Below are 11913 nucleotides of genomic sequence, written 5' to 3' on the forward strand. Positions count from 1 at the left end.
TTGGTCGTCAAAGCACTTCATATCCTTCGCAGTCGTCGGTCCAAAGCCTGTCTGACTATAAGCTTGAACCAAAGTTGACCATTATGGATAGATCATGTCTGTTAGATAATACCACTGAGTGTAGTCATGATCGTTCATGGTGAAATTACAGTGCGGCGCGATCCTATGCTTAAGATCTTCAAACAATAGTGACTTATGCAAAACGTTGACATCGTTATTTGAATCCGGGAGTCAAAAAAAACATGCCAAAACTGACAATCATAAGTAGCCGACGCTTCCAAAATTACAGCTGGTTTTGGATAATGATCCTTATATTGAACTGCCCATTCAACCGGACACGCATTCTACGTCAAGTGCATGCAGTCAAGACTACCCAACATTCTTGGAAAAACCCTCGCGGTGTTTTCGGCAGTGAATCTTTCAACATCTTCCTGTGCTTTCTTAAAAAGGTTGGACCAAAATGCTCGGCTCTTGTTTTGCAAAACAATTTGAGATACCTAAAAGCGGTTGTTTTTCCAATACGAATGTAGTCATCTGTGGAATCCGCTGGTACCCCGTAACATAATATACGGAGGGCGGCAGTGACCCTTTGTTCGGGACTAAATCCTCGTACATGTCGTGCATCATACTGATAATTAAATAAAGGTTGTACCTGATAAAGCTCAACAATAATCCTTTGCGTCAAGTTGCGTCCCATATGCCGAATCGACGTTGAAAATCCTCATCCGAATAGGCACATCCATAATTAAAATAATCATGCATAATCTTGTCGTGGTAAAAATGTCGATCTCGCCACCTGCATCTTCTGGTCATAACATCGTATGGCTCTAAAGGATTTGGTATTGCAACAAAAAATTGCAATACCAGAATTGCGTCTTCATCCATTTGACGCAAAATCTTTACATACATTTGTTCCTCTTCTTCATACAAAGTTTCATCCATCTCCATATCATTCTCAGATGAACCAAATTCAGGATTGATGATTACAAATTGAAAACGATTGAAATTACGAAAAGTTTGATTTGGTAAAATCTTGTTATGAATTTGGGAAATCAGGTTCGAGTAATATTTATTGGGGTAGAAAAACTAGCCGTTCCGATGACCGTTAAAAATAACCGTTAGTAGTTTAATCCTCAAACGGATTATGTTTATCCGCACGTCTGATTTTCTTCCACTCAGTGCATTTATCATATAGTGGAAAACCTGTGTATCCATACACCCGACTCAACAAAAAAAAATTATTTGACAATTGCCATTGGAATTGCCCAAACAATAAAACCGAGTTTGTGGAGTGCAGCTTTAGAACGGAACCCACCCCCCTCTCTCTCTCTGGACAACAAGAGTCGGACAAAGCATCTCTTTCTCTCTCTCTCTGGAAAAAAAGCTCTACAATAAACTTAAACAAAGTCGATCCATTTGTTTCTCTTTTTATACCTTTGAAAAACACTAACTTGGAATCAGGTACGAAGTTTCCATTAGATTTGAGTTATTATTCTTAGTTAATTTCTTTTGATTTCGTTAATAAAAGAAATGGATCTTTATTCATCAAGTTATTGTAAATTTGTGGTTTCTATATAGGATTTGGATGATACTGAGATATAGGTTTTGGATGATGACTTACAACTTCATGGCTCCTTGGGTTGATATTGAATAGATGGAAAAAGAAGTTGTTATGCATAACATATATATTAAATCTTTCAAAGGGATTGACGCCAAAAATTTCAATGGTAGACCAAGATATTGTTTATAGGCAATTACGACCTTCTGATATTGGAGTTCTTGAACGAATTCATTGTGATCTATTTCCCGTTAGGTAATAAAACTGATGTTATTTTTCCTTCTTCATGTCAAAATTGTTTAATTACTGTTTTCTTTCTCCTGAAAGTTTTGCAATTTACTTGAATTAAATTCTCAGGTATTAAAGTGAGTTCTTCCACAACGCTGTAAGTGGTCGGGATATTGTGTCTTGGGGGGCTGTTGACTGTAGTCGAACTGATGGCCGAAGCGATGAACTTGTTGGATTTGTTACTGCACGTACTATTTTAGCAAATGATAGCGAGGTTTTCACTGGCCGTTGTTTGTGTCACAGTTGTTGATTAGGTAGTTACCCCTAAATCTTTGTAGTTTGTAATCTGACTCAGATTTTTATAATTGTAATGGCAGATAGGGGATATGCTCAGATATGATCCTACAAGGACAGATCAAACACTAGTTTATATTCTTACATTAGGCGTGGTAGAGTCTTATCGTAATCGTGGAATAGGTGGGATTTTTCTTTCCAATTTTCTAGTTCCGTCTTCTTATATGATTCTGTCTTCATTGTAATTATAATGGCCCATTATTCTATGTAAGTTGAGCAAATATTAGAGTTTTGTTATGATTATTTAGAGAAAATCTGAAATGTTTATGTATCTTCTGTTGGACTTTCAGCCGCTGCACTTACTCGAGAGGTTATAAAGTATGCATCAAACCTGGCACATTGTCAAGCAGTTTACTTGCACGTCATATCTTACAATAATCCTGCAATTCAATTCTACAAGAAGTTGTGCTTTAAATTCGTACGGAGATTATCGGGGTTTTATTACATCCAAGCCCAACATTATGATTCGCTTTTGTTCGTGTACTATGTGAATGGCGGTCGATCTCCTTGTTCCCCACTGTAAGTGATATGTCTTTAACATTAGGTTCTGCATAATGATGTCAATCACCAAACTTATGATTTATTACTTATTCTGTCATATAAAATGACTGGGGTTGAATATACTTCTTAGTTAGAAAGTTTGAAAAGGCCATTAGCTAAAACCTGTATGCATAATGTGAGTTATAGTTGACACATAAATAAACAGTACAAGAAAGAAACAGCGCAGAATTTCAAACCGCCACTCTGATTGCTGTAGAAAAAAACCCAACTTTGGTAAAACAAAATACGTTTGTGATTGTTGCCAGTCACACATGGTTTATTACTTATGGTGTTGTTAAAAGGAAGTTTCATTCTTCTAAAATGGGTGCTAATGTACTTCATATCTTCTTCAGGAATCTTGATATTATTGAGACTTTGGTGGGAAAGATTGGAAGGCACCTTCGCTTAAGAAATCTTAGGAGTAATTAACCCTCTTGCTCTAGCTACAAAAGTGGTAGAACTGCATCACCATTTCAAATTTATACGGCAAAAGAATAAGAAAGAAATAAAAGATTATATCTTCGCACATCTACCAGAAAGAGTAATATAGTCCTTTACACACGGCCTCTTATGAACCCCAGAATGTAACCGAATATTGAATTTACATTTACTATCAATTCTATAGGTTTGTATTTGTGTACTTGTATTTTTTAAAATACTTTTTCTGATGTTGTGGACTCTATTTTGCAGAGAGATTGTAGCAACTGTCGCAGCCTACGTTAGAAGCTTTTTCAAGTTAATGGTCACAAGGCTATGGAAGAGTGAGGAAAAGGTGTCAAGATGGTCTAAATGTAAGGAAAGTAGTCGTCTTTTAACTGCCCAAAATAAGAGGAATATTACCTCTGATAGTGATGGTTGTCAGTGTGTTTAATAACTTGTGTAATATTCTTATTTTCATGTTGTGTAATTATCAATTCTTAACTTAACTTGATCACATTAGTTTGTTAGTTGTATTGTAGCATTTCCTTTCGATTGAGTATATAATTTTATTCAGTTCGCATTCGCAAGAACTTTAAGCAGAATGCATAGTCCTGAACTTAAAACTGTACTTTACAGTTCAACGCTAGCTTTTACGAACAAGGTTTTAAGAAATGAAGAGTCGTTTACTTTCTGAGCAATTAATTTTAAGAAGCAAAGTTCATGCTAAGATTACTGAAAACAAAACAAAAGTGAACTTCAGGGAACAATTTTCAGACTTTGACACACAAGTTCCAGGAAAGAACACAAGATTCCCACACTACAAGCTATCTGACAAGTCCCATTACCGAGTTTGCATACAAGAATATATAAATATCCTTGATTTTGCAACTACAAGGTGACTAATCAATAGCCATTGCTCCGTGTCTTCAGAAGAGTTCACGGAGTACAAAGTGACTAATCAATAGCCATTGCTTCTGTACCACCAGTTGCATCCTCCAGACTGATTTTCTGTTCCTCCATGGCCACCCTAAGCTCCTCAGCCAAGCTCTTTTGCTCATCTTCTATGGTATTTTGAAGTTCATCCACCTGCAAGTAAAAAAGAATTTGGTCATCCCCTGATCTTCCGAATTTCAAGATATTAGGAGGTAATGAATGAGTGCATATGATTTGCTCATACCATAAATTCAACGATTGCAACAATAATAAGCACACAATTTTTTATAATTTTATGCAACTGTGGGTCTGGTGTTCAGGCCATGACTATAAATCTATCCTGGAACAATGTTGCAAACCTAAAATAGTTCATTTAAGATTCAACAAAGATTAAGTTGTGTTGTATGCCAAAAACTCACCACATGAAGCAAAAGCGAAAACTGTTTCTTGCGAAGCTCTAATGTTCTTGAACCAGCAGTATTCTCTGCTTCCAATGCTGCAATCTCCTTCTCGAGTTCAGTTATATCCTTTTGTGTGTCAGACCTTGGTGGTTGCATCGAGATCAGCCTCCGGATAGCTTCACATTCTTCCTTGTGCTGTCTTTCAATTTTACTTTTTTCAAGGTGTTTCTTAAGATCTTCAATATCGGCCTGTGTTTGCGAGATCTGTCGATGTAATTCACCTTGTAGCTCGTTGAAGTTCTCCTTTTCTCTAAGGTTTGCGTCCATAACTGCCTTGCTCTTGAGGAGTGGAAGTTCAAAAGTGGCCATCTCCTGTAAGAAGGCTTTGTACATCTTTTCACACGCACCATAGTTATCCGCATCCCGATCAATCTCAAGGGCAAAAGAGATGAACTTTTTCTGAATTTTCTTCAATGGGGGCTCACCCCTGGTAGTGGTTGTCCGAGTAAGAAGCCTGTGTTTGATGATAGTATCGTCTTCAAGTGGAGCAAACGCATAATGTGCAGCCATTTCTTCTCCCCTACCTGCAACTTTTCTTCCTTTCACTAGCATCTGATTAGTTTGGAATTACTTTAGTTCCCAATATAACAATATAAACAAGCAAATGCGTGTGTATACATTTACAAGAATAGTTTAGGAAATGAACCAGTGTTGGTTGTGATAAGAATACACGAATATGAGAAAGAAATAACTTAGGTCAACACGTATCTCCTAGGTATTTTCACCACAAGTGCCATATGAAACAAAGGTGTCGAGCTCAATCGTTGTTGTTTTGGTAAAGTACAATCAGCTTTCACAAACTTCAACGTCTCGACATATCCAAGTCAACGATCATGATAGGTTAGATGTGCAAAATGGGCATATTCACGAAAATTAACAGGCCAATCTAAAAGAAATTGAGCTAATCCAAACATACCTCTTTCTAGACCGAGCTGAAGTTGATTAAGAAAATATGCTGTGACCAATATGTTTTAAAACAGTATAAACAGTAGAGACTATTGACACCCATGTGGATTACGTTAAGAACAAACTAAGAACTCTGATTGGGAAATCATTATTCTTCTTCACTCAAATACATAACACAATTTCTCTTTGACATTTCAACAAGCACTTACTGAGCAACAACCAATGTATTATCTCCACCAGACTCAAAAACTAATACAAATATTTTTATCCATTAGAACCGGAAATAGCAGAAAACATGACAGTAAACAAAACCCGTGATTTGAAAATAAGTAAACAAATAATAAAATAAAATCATATCTCCAACAACTAAGGCAGATCACAAATTGAACGCAAGAGACAAGTTCGAGAGAGTACCTGAGCGATCGAAGTAAGATTTTAGGAACCCAAGCTACTCAAGAAGCAATAGGAAAACTGAATGGCAGTTAGAGTAAAAGCCCACAATTTACTTTTTAATTCAAATTTGAAAGGGAAGATGAAGTTAATCAGATGAAATTCATCTTTTGATTTTTATTTTTTCTTTCCTTATAACCTCAGGACCTCAGGTTCAAGAGAACATCCTAGGCTAGCAGATTTTGAACCGTTAGATTAAATTATCTATCTCTATATTGGGCTAAGGCTTTAAATTAGGGAGTCAGCTGTCCAATAAATATCTAATTGTACACAGCTCCTTGAGATATTTTTATTTTACATTGTAGGTCCCTCAACTTGTAGCTACTCAATCAGTTTTTTCACTTGGCATGTGGGAATGTGATTCCCATAGAGTCGCTCAAAAGAATTTGATTAAGAACGCCGGTTTTGTTTGGTCCCAAATTGATGTTGAGAGGTTTTCTGCTGGGCTGTCGTCGGCCGCAAAGTTTACTAGTCCATCCGCACCTTGGTTTTTTTTCTATAATTATGTTGAATGGTACATCATGGGATTTGACGCATTCCATGAATGATTTCTTCAGTCATTTAGAGATATACTATGGATCTTTCTTTAGAGTTTTAATGAAGTGCATGAGCTCAATTAGTTTATGATTCTGGAAACCAAAACTAAGACTAGAGTTCAGTTTTTTACTTAATTAATTTTAGTTTCATTATAAATAAACAACCCATAGGATGAATAACATTTAAATTTAAAACAAAAACAAAAACCAATATCAAAGCAAACCATTTTTCGGCCTCTGAATTTTTCGATTACTAGATCTTTTGGCTCCATGATTTTTGATTTTTTTGACGGTTTGGACCAGACTCAGTCTAACCTGCACGGACTTTAGAAAGAAAAAAAAAACAGATCAATATATAGATCACTGTCGTAATTTGTGATTTTTCGTTTTTGTTTCTTTTTCTTTCCTTTTTATTTAAGGGGAAATAATTATTTGGTACTTTGGTCCCTTTTTAGGTAGTCACAAATTTTTTTGGTCTTTTGGGAAAACACATTTCTGTTTGGTACATAATTATTTAAAAATATTAAATGGACAAAAACACCCGCTCGTGTTATTTCAACATTAATTTCCTTAACTCTTTTATTCCATAATTATTTGAGTTCATGCTCTTTGATGAACTCTGAACTTCCTACTTATTTTCGTACATGGGTTCATTCTATTTGATGAACTATCAGAGTTCATCTTTCAAATGAACACCTAATAAAACCAAACTAAAAATACATATGAAAACAGAGTTTATTATTTAAAATGAACACATAGCAAAACTTCATTATTATGAAAACAACAACAACAGAGTTTATTCTTTCTAATGAACACCTAATAACAACAAAGTTTATTCTTTTTATGAACACCTAATCAAAACAAACTAAATCAGAACTAGAATATAATAGAGTTCATTCTTAAAAATGAATACATAACAAAAAACAGAGTTCATTCTTTCGAGTGAACACATAACAAAACTTTCATTATTATGAAAAAAATAGTGTTCATTCAAAATGAACACCTATTAAAACACAAAGAACTACAAAATCGAAGAATGAATGGATGGTTTACAGAGATTAAATGAAACTCACGAGAAAATAAAATTAATCTTTGTAAATCGTCTCTTCATAATCTTCGAATCTTCAACAACAACAACTACTTGTGTTCATCGTCTCCACCATCTTCAACAGCAGCAACAACAACATAGAAGAAAAAAAATACACAAATCTTCATCGTCTTCAACAACAGCAAAATCGATCTATTAATCTTGAAATCAATCTTTATAGATCTGAAAATCAATCTTCAAAATTAATCATCTTCATCCTCGTCTTCATCATCATCACCATCATTGTTTCTTCATCAACAAAAAGAAGAAGGCAAAATACAGAGAGAAAGTAGATCTATAAACACGAGGAGAGAGAAAACAAAAATTAAATGATTCCCTCCTCTCTTAATAATTGAGTATATAGATGGTCCCAAAATGGTATTTCTGTCGCTATCAAAATACAATTACATCATCCATGACGTCATCCTGCATGAGTATTGTCTACCTTAGGACCAAACAATAATTTCTAGGACCAAACAGTAATATATGTTTTAAAAAAAGATCAAACAGACAGTTGACTAGGTTAACTGGACCAAACTCACTCCATCATATAATTTCTAGGATTAAATGGTAGTTTCTACTTTTTTTAATATATAAAAAAATACACTTTTATTTATCAATATGTCAAGTAAATATTTTTTATTTCTTTTGTGAATAAGGATCTTATTACCAACCAAATACCTCGTAACTACAAAACATCAAATTCCAAGAAACCGAAGCAAAAGCAAACGGATAACAGAACTATTGCTTGCCCATAACCAGGAAACATGATAACTGGAGATTCAGGAAACAAGAAATATCATTGTGTCCATCTGTTAAACTAGAAACACTATTCCTAATATTATTATTTTATCATACATAAAAAAAAACTAAGAAATTTGACATTGTATGCAGCAACACATAATGCAGGAAATATTTTCTTGCATCAAAAGCCAAAATATCTGCTGCATGGTTCCTTGATCTGCTAATAAAATTGAAACCCAAAAAGTCTGAAAACCTTGTAGAAAACGTTTAGCTTCTTTTACGATTCTTTGATTTTTCCAAGACATTAAATATTTCTCCCCTTTTGTGAAATCAATTATTCTCCTGCAATATTCCTCGATCCATAATTTTGCAATCTTCAATTACTTAGCCCATTAGATCCTTGTAAGAGTTATAACTTGCGCTTTTATGGACATGCAGCTTCGAACAATCATGCTCGTTTTTAAAAAGTGACAATATAAAGTTCGTTCTATGAGACTTGTGAAAATTTGTTCTAGACCTATTTCTCATTTAAACTAGCAACAAGTAAATGATGATATCAATATTGAGAATAATGAGACTCGGGATTCCACCATCAATCATATTCGAGTGATTCATACATTAATTCTGAATAATTATAGCTTATATTATTGACTCTGATTCTTTACCAAAAGTAGATTTCTAAACTATTAATTATATGTCAGAAGCATGGTGCATTAAAAGCTCTAAGTCTAAGCATACACCATCAAACAAAATCAAAATTAATTAATAAAAATCATAAATCAATTAATATCAATGCAAAAAATAATAAAAATATTTAATTATGTTTACGACAATCATGAAATATGGCTTCCTCTGTTGTTCCGGTGATGGGGTTTAGATCTTCATAGCAAACACTCTCTCAAAACAGCAAAACTGCAGCGTTTGTAAGCATTGCACATGACCTCTAACAGAGGAATAAGACTGTTAAAAGAACGACGGTCTTCTGCTGCTCAGAATAGGGTACGGTTTATTAATGACGATCTTCAACAACCTATCATTCTTCGTCATTTTCTTCTTTGCTGCATATTTCTCTACAACTCTTAATCTTCATTATGAGATCCTTAACTCTCCGTGTAACCCTGTTTTAGTCTTCTCGCCTCTTATTTATACACAACAACCAAAATCCCTCCTCGTTGTTAAGTATCTTTTGGGAATATATATTTATTCTATTTCTCAGAAATAATCCTTCGGGTTTTATTCTTATTCTTTTATCTACGCGTCTTTTGTTGCTTAAAACTCTTTACCCGATAGAGTCAAATCTAAAGAGAGATTTTTTTTATCCTATTCTTTACGCGTTACCAGTTTCAAACCAAAATACCAGAGGAAAAATCTCCTCCCTGTTTTCTCAAATATATATGGAAATGTTCTTTTTCTTCAAACCAAAACCTATTACCAAACCTATTTTATCATAACATGCCCAAACCAATCCAAATCCGTGAGAAAATCCGAGAGAACACGAAAAATCGCATCAAAATTTCATCCGAAAAGCTTCGATGTTTCAAATATTTTTTTCCCGCCAAAAATTGGTGAAGAAGAAGGGGTGCCCTATCCACTGCGGCGGTGCCTTTAATATTAGGGTTCCCTTATCCAAATTGGAGATGCCTTTATCAATTTTTGTGTGCCTTTAACACTTTGTAAGATAATTTTTCCACAAAAAATTGTTTCTCAATAACACTTACAAAAACATAAAATAACAAAATAAAAATATAAAAATGGGCACTAACAATATAGAGAATTGAGAACAAATCAAAAACAAAAATGTGTATGTCAACTCCTGACTTAGCTCCTTTGCTATCTCATGAATCATCCCTTAGAATTAGCACAAAACCAGAGTTAAGACTAGGAGAAATACAAGATGCATCAAAGTTTCATTTTAGACTGTTCTTATTAGGTAGTTTCCAAGGAACTTTAGCGCTACACCATTTCGACCATTTTGCAACGGTTTATAAACATTTCCTTAGTTTTCAGAAACATTTATATTCGTTGCAAAAGTAGCGTAGCAAATATTCGCTATGAGTTGCGAATATATATTCGTTGCTTGATTAAAATAAGTAACAGATACATATGTTGCTTAAATAGGTTATTATACGTTGCTCAATTTAATTAAAGCAACGAATACATAAATTTAAGCAACGGTTTATATATCGTTATTTTGCTTAGGATAACATTATATCGGGTCCCACCGTAAATATGGTCGGGCATTATTCTCTTTTGTATCGCCTATATTCGTTGCTAATTATTTGGTTTATTTACCAGCGTCTATAAACGTTTCAAATATTAATTAAGTTTTAAAAACAAGATAAAATTGCAAAAAAATACATTTCCTGCAGATTTCTACACCTGCGTATATAGATTCTGCACCTGCATATACCATTCCATTCTAGACCAATACCATTCTTGATGAACTAGAAGATCCAATTAATCTTATGGAATTGATCATTATAATCAGTCGATCAAGAACATGTAATAGACTCTGATAACAAACAAGTATAATGAGAAGTCAAGTTCCATAATGAGTAGTACCCTATTAAAGTTGTACAAAATCATACTTTTGTCGACAAGTTAAAAATCCAAATGTATGACTTCACTATCAAAAACATGTGCCTAGCTACAACTAATTACTACATCTTTACGTAGTTACTATCAATAACACAACCCTAAAAATACGTAAATCTTTGAATATCAGAAAAGAGCAGTATTCCCCTAATAAATTTGTACAGAGTCATAATTTTGGTTTCATATTTGGGTTTATTTGAAGCTACATGAACATAATTCCTTCTCAGATTTGGGTTACCTTGAATCAATAGGAATTTCAGCCTCATATGTTGTGATTGTAGAAGTCGAGGGGACGATAACCAGAGCATTCGAGAGGTAACCAAGTAGATCCATTTCTCTATCATTTGCCTAAGGTGTGCCACTTAACAAGAAGAAGAAGAAAACAGAATTGGCTAATTCTTCAACTATGTTAGTCATATATTGATCAAAATAATGGTTTCAAATTAACTAGTATGTATACTTGTTATACCATACCTTTATTGAGACATTTGATTGCCCACTGTAAAAGTTATCCTTTGTAGTAGGTGAGAAAACTACCAGCTTCATTGCAGTTCTGACTCATCTCCAGAACTTGTGTTTGGACATAAGAAATGTGATGTGCTTATCAAGCAATTCATTGGGAAGTCAATATATGAATAACTATAAGCATAAATTTTGGAGATAAGGAGTGCTAAAGTAATCATTTAATCCAATAGGTGCAAAAAAATGTATATAAACTTATCAATTTAGTTTGAAGGAAATAATCAGTTACTATTAGTATTTCTCTGCCACCCAGTGACTCTCTAACTCCCTGCAAAATGAAATGGGCATGAGCTAAAGAGTTCTTTTTTTTTCCAGGAAATTAGCAGATGCCACCAAACAAAAACAATTTCAAGCCTTTACGGATAAAATGAACCAACTGAGCATTTGAATTAGAACTAGAAGGCACCACGCATGCATTTCATGTCTAGAGCGAGACTGCGAGAGTCAATTTCATTAAAAACACTAGGTTCTTGTTCTGCAGGAGAAATAGTTGGACCAGATCCATTGGTCCTAAGACTGTGAGTTGTGCTTCCAGTTTGAAACGATGATTTGGAAGTTGTTTCCACTATGGGAGTATAT

General features: G+C 34.3%; 1 protein-coding gene and 1 pseudogene across 1 annotated transcript; one reads left to right on the forward strand and one right to left on the reverse strand.

Annotated features, from left to right (window-relative positions):
• Positions 1–1264: 1264 nt before the first annotated feature.
• LOC113301992 lies at positions 1265–3699 on the forward strand (annotated as a pseudogene).
• A 79-nt stretch (positions 3700–3778) lies between these two features.
• Positions 3779–6030, reverse strand: LOC113301993 (THO complex subunit 7A-like). Its single transcript, XM_026550818.1, has 3 exons — positions 5815–6030; positions 4453–5046; positions 3779–4186 (listed from the first exon to the last, which is right to left on the reverse strand). The coding sequence occupies exons 2-3, from the start codon at positions 5044–5046 to the stop codon at positions 4055–4057; spliced, it is 726 nt and encodes a 241-aa protein (XP_026406603.1). The 5' UTR covers positions 5815–6030; the 3' UTR covers positions 3779–4054.
• Between the last annotated feature and the right edge of the window lie 5883 nt (positions 6031–11913).

This window comes from Papaver somniferum, chromosome 8 (genome assembly GCF_003573695.1).
Source record: "Papaver somniferum cultivar HN1 chromosome 8, ASM357369v1, whole genome shotgun sequence".
Classification (NCBI taxonomy): Eukaryota; Viridiplantae; Streptophyta; class Magnoliopsida; order Ranunculales; family Papaveraceae; genus Papaver; species Papaver somniferum.

Bases quoted from the DNA above. Each gene is read 5' to 3' on its own strand.
- LOC113301993 (XM_026550818.1), bottom strand. From the start codon at position 5,046: ATGCTAGTGAAAGGAAGAAAAGTTGCAGGTAGGGGAGAAGAAATGGCT. The intron at 4,187-4,452 runs GTGAGTTTTTGG...TTTTACTTGCAG, and splicing joins TTTCGCTTTTGCTTCATGTG to GTGGATGAACTTCAAAATAC.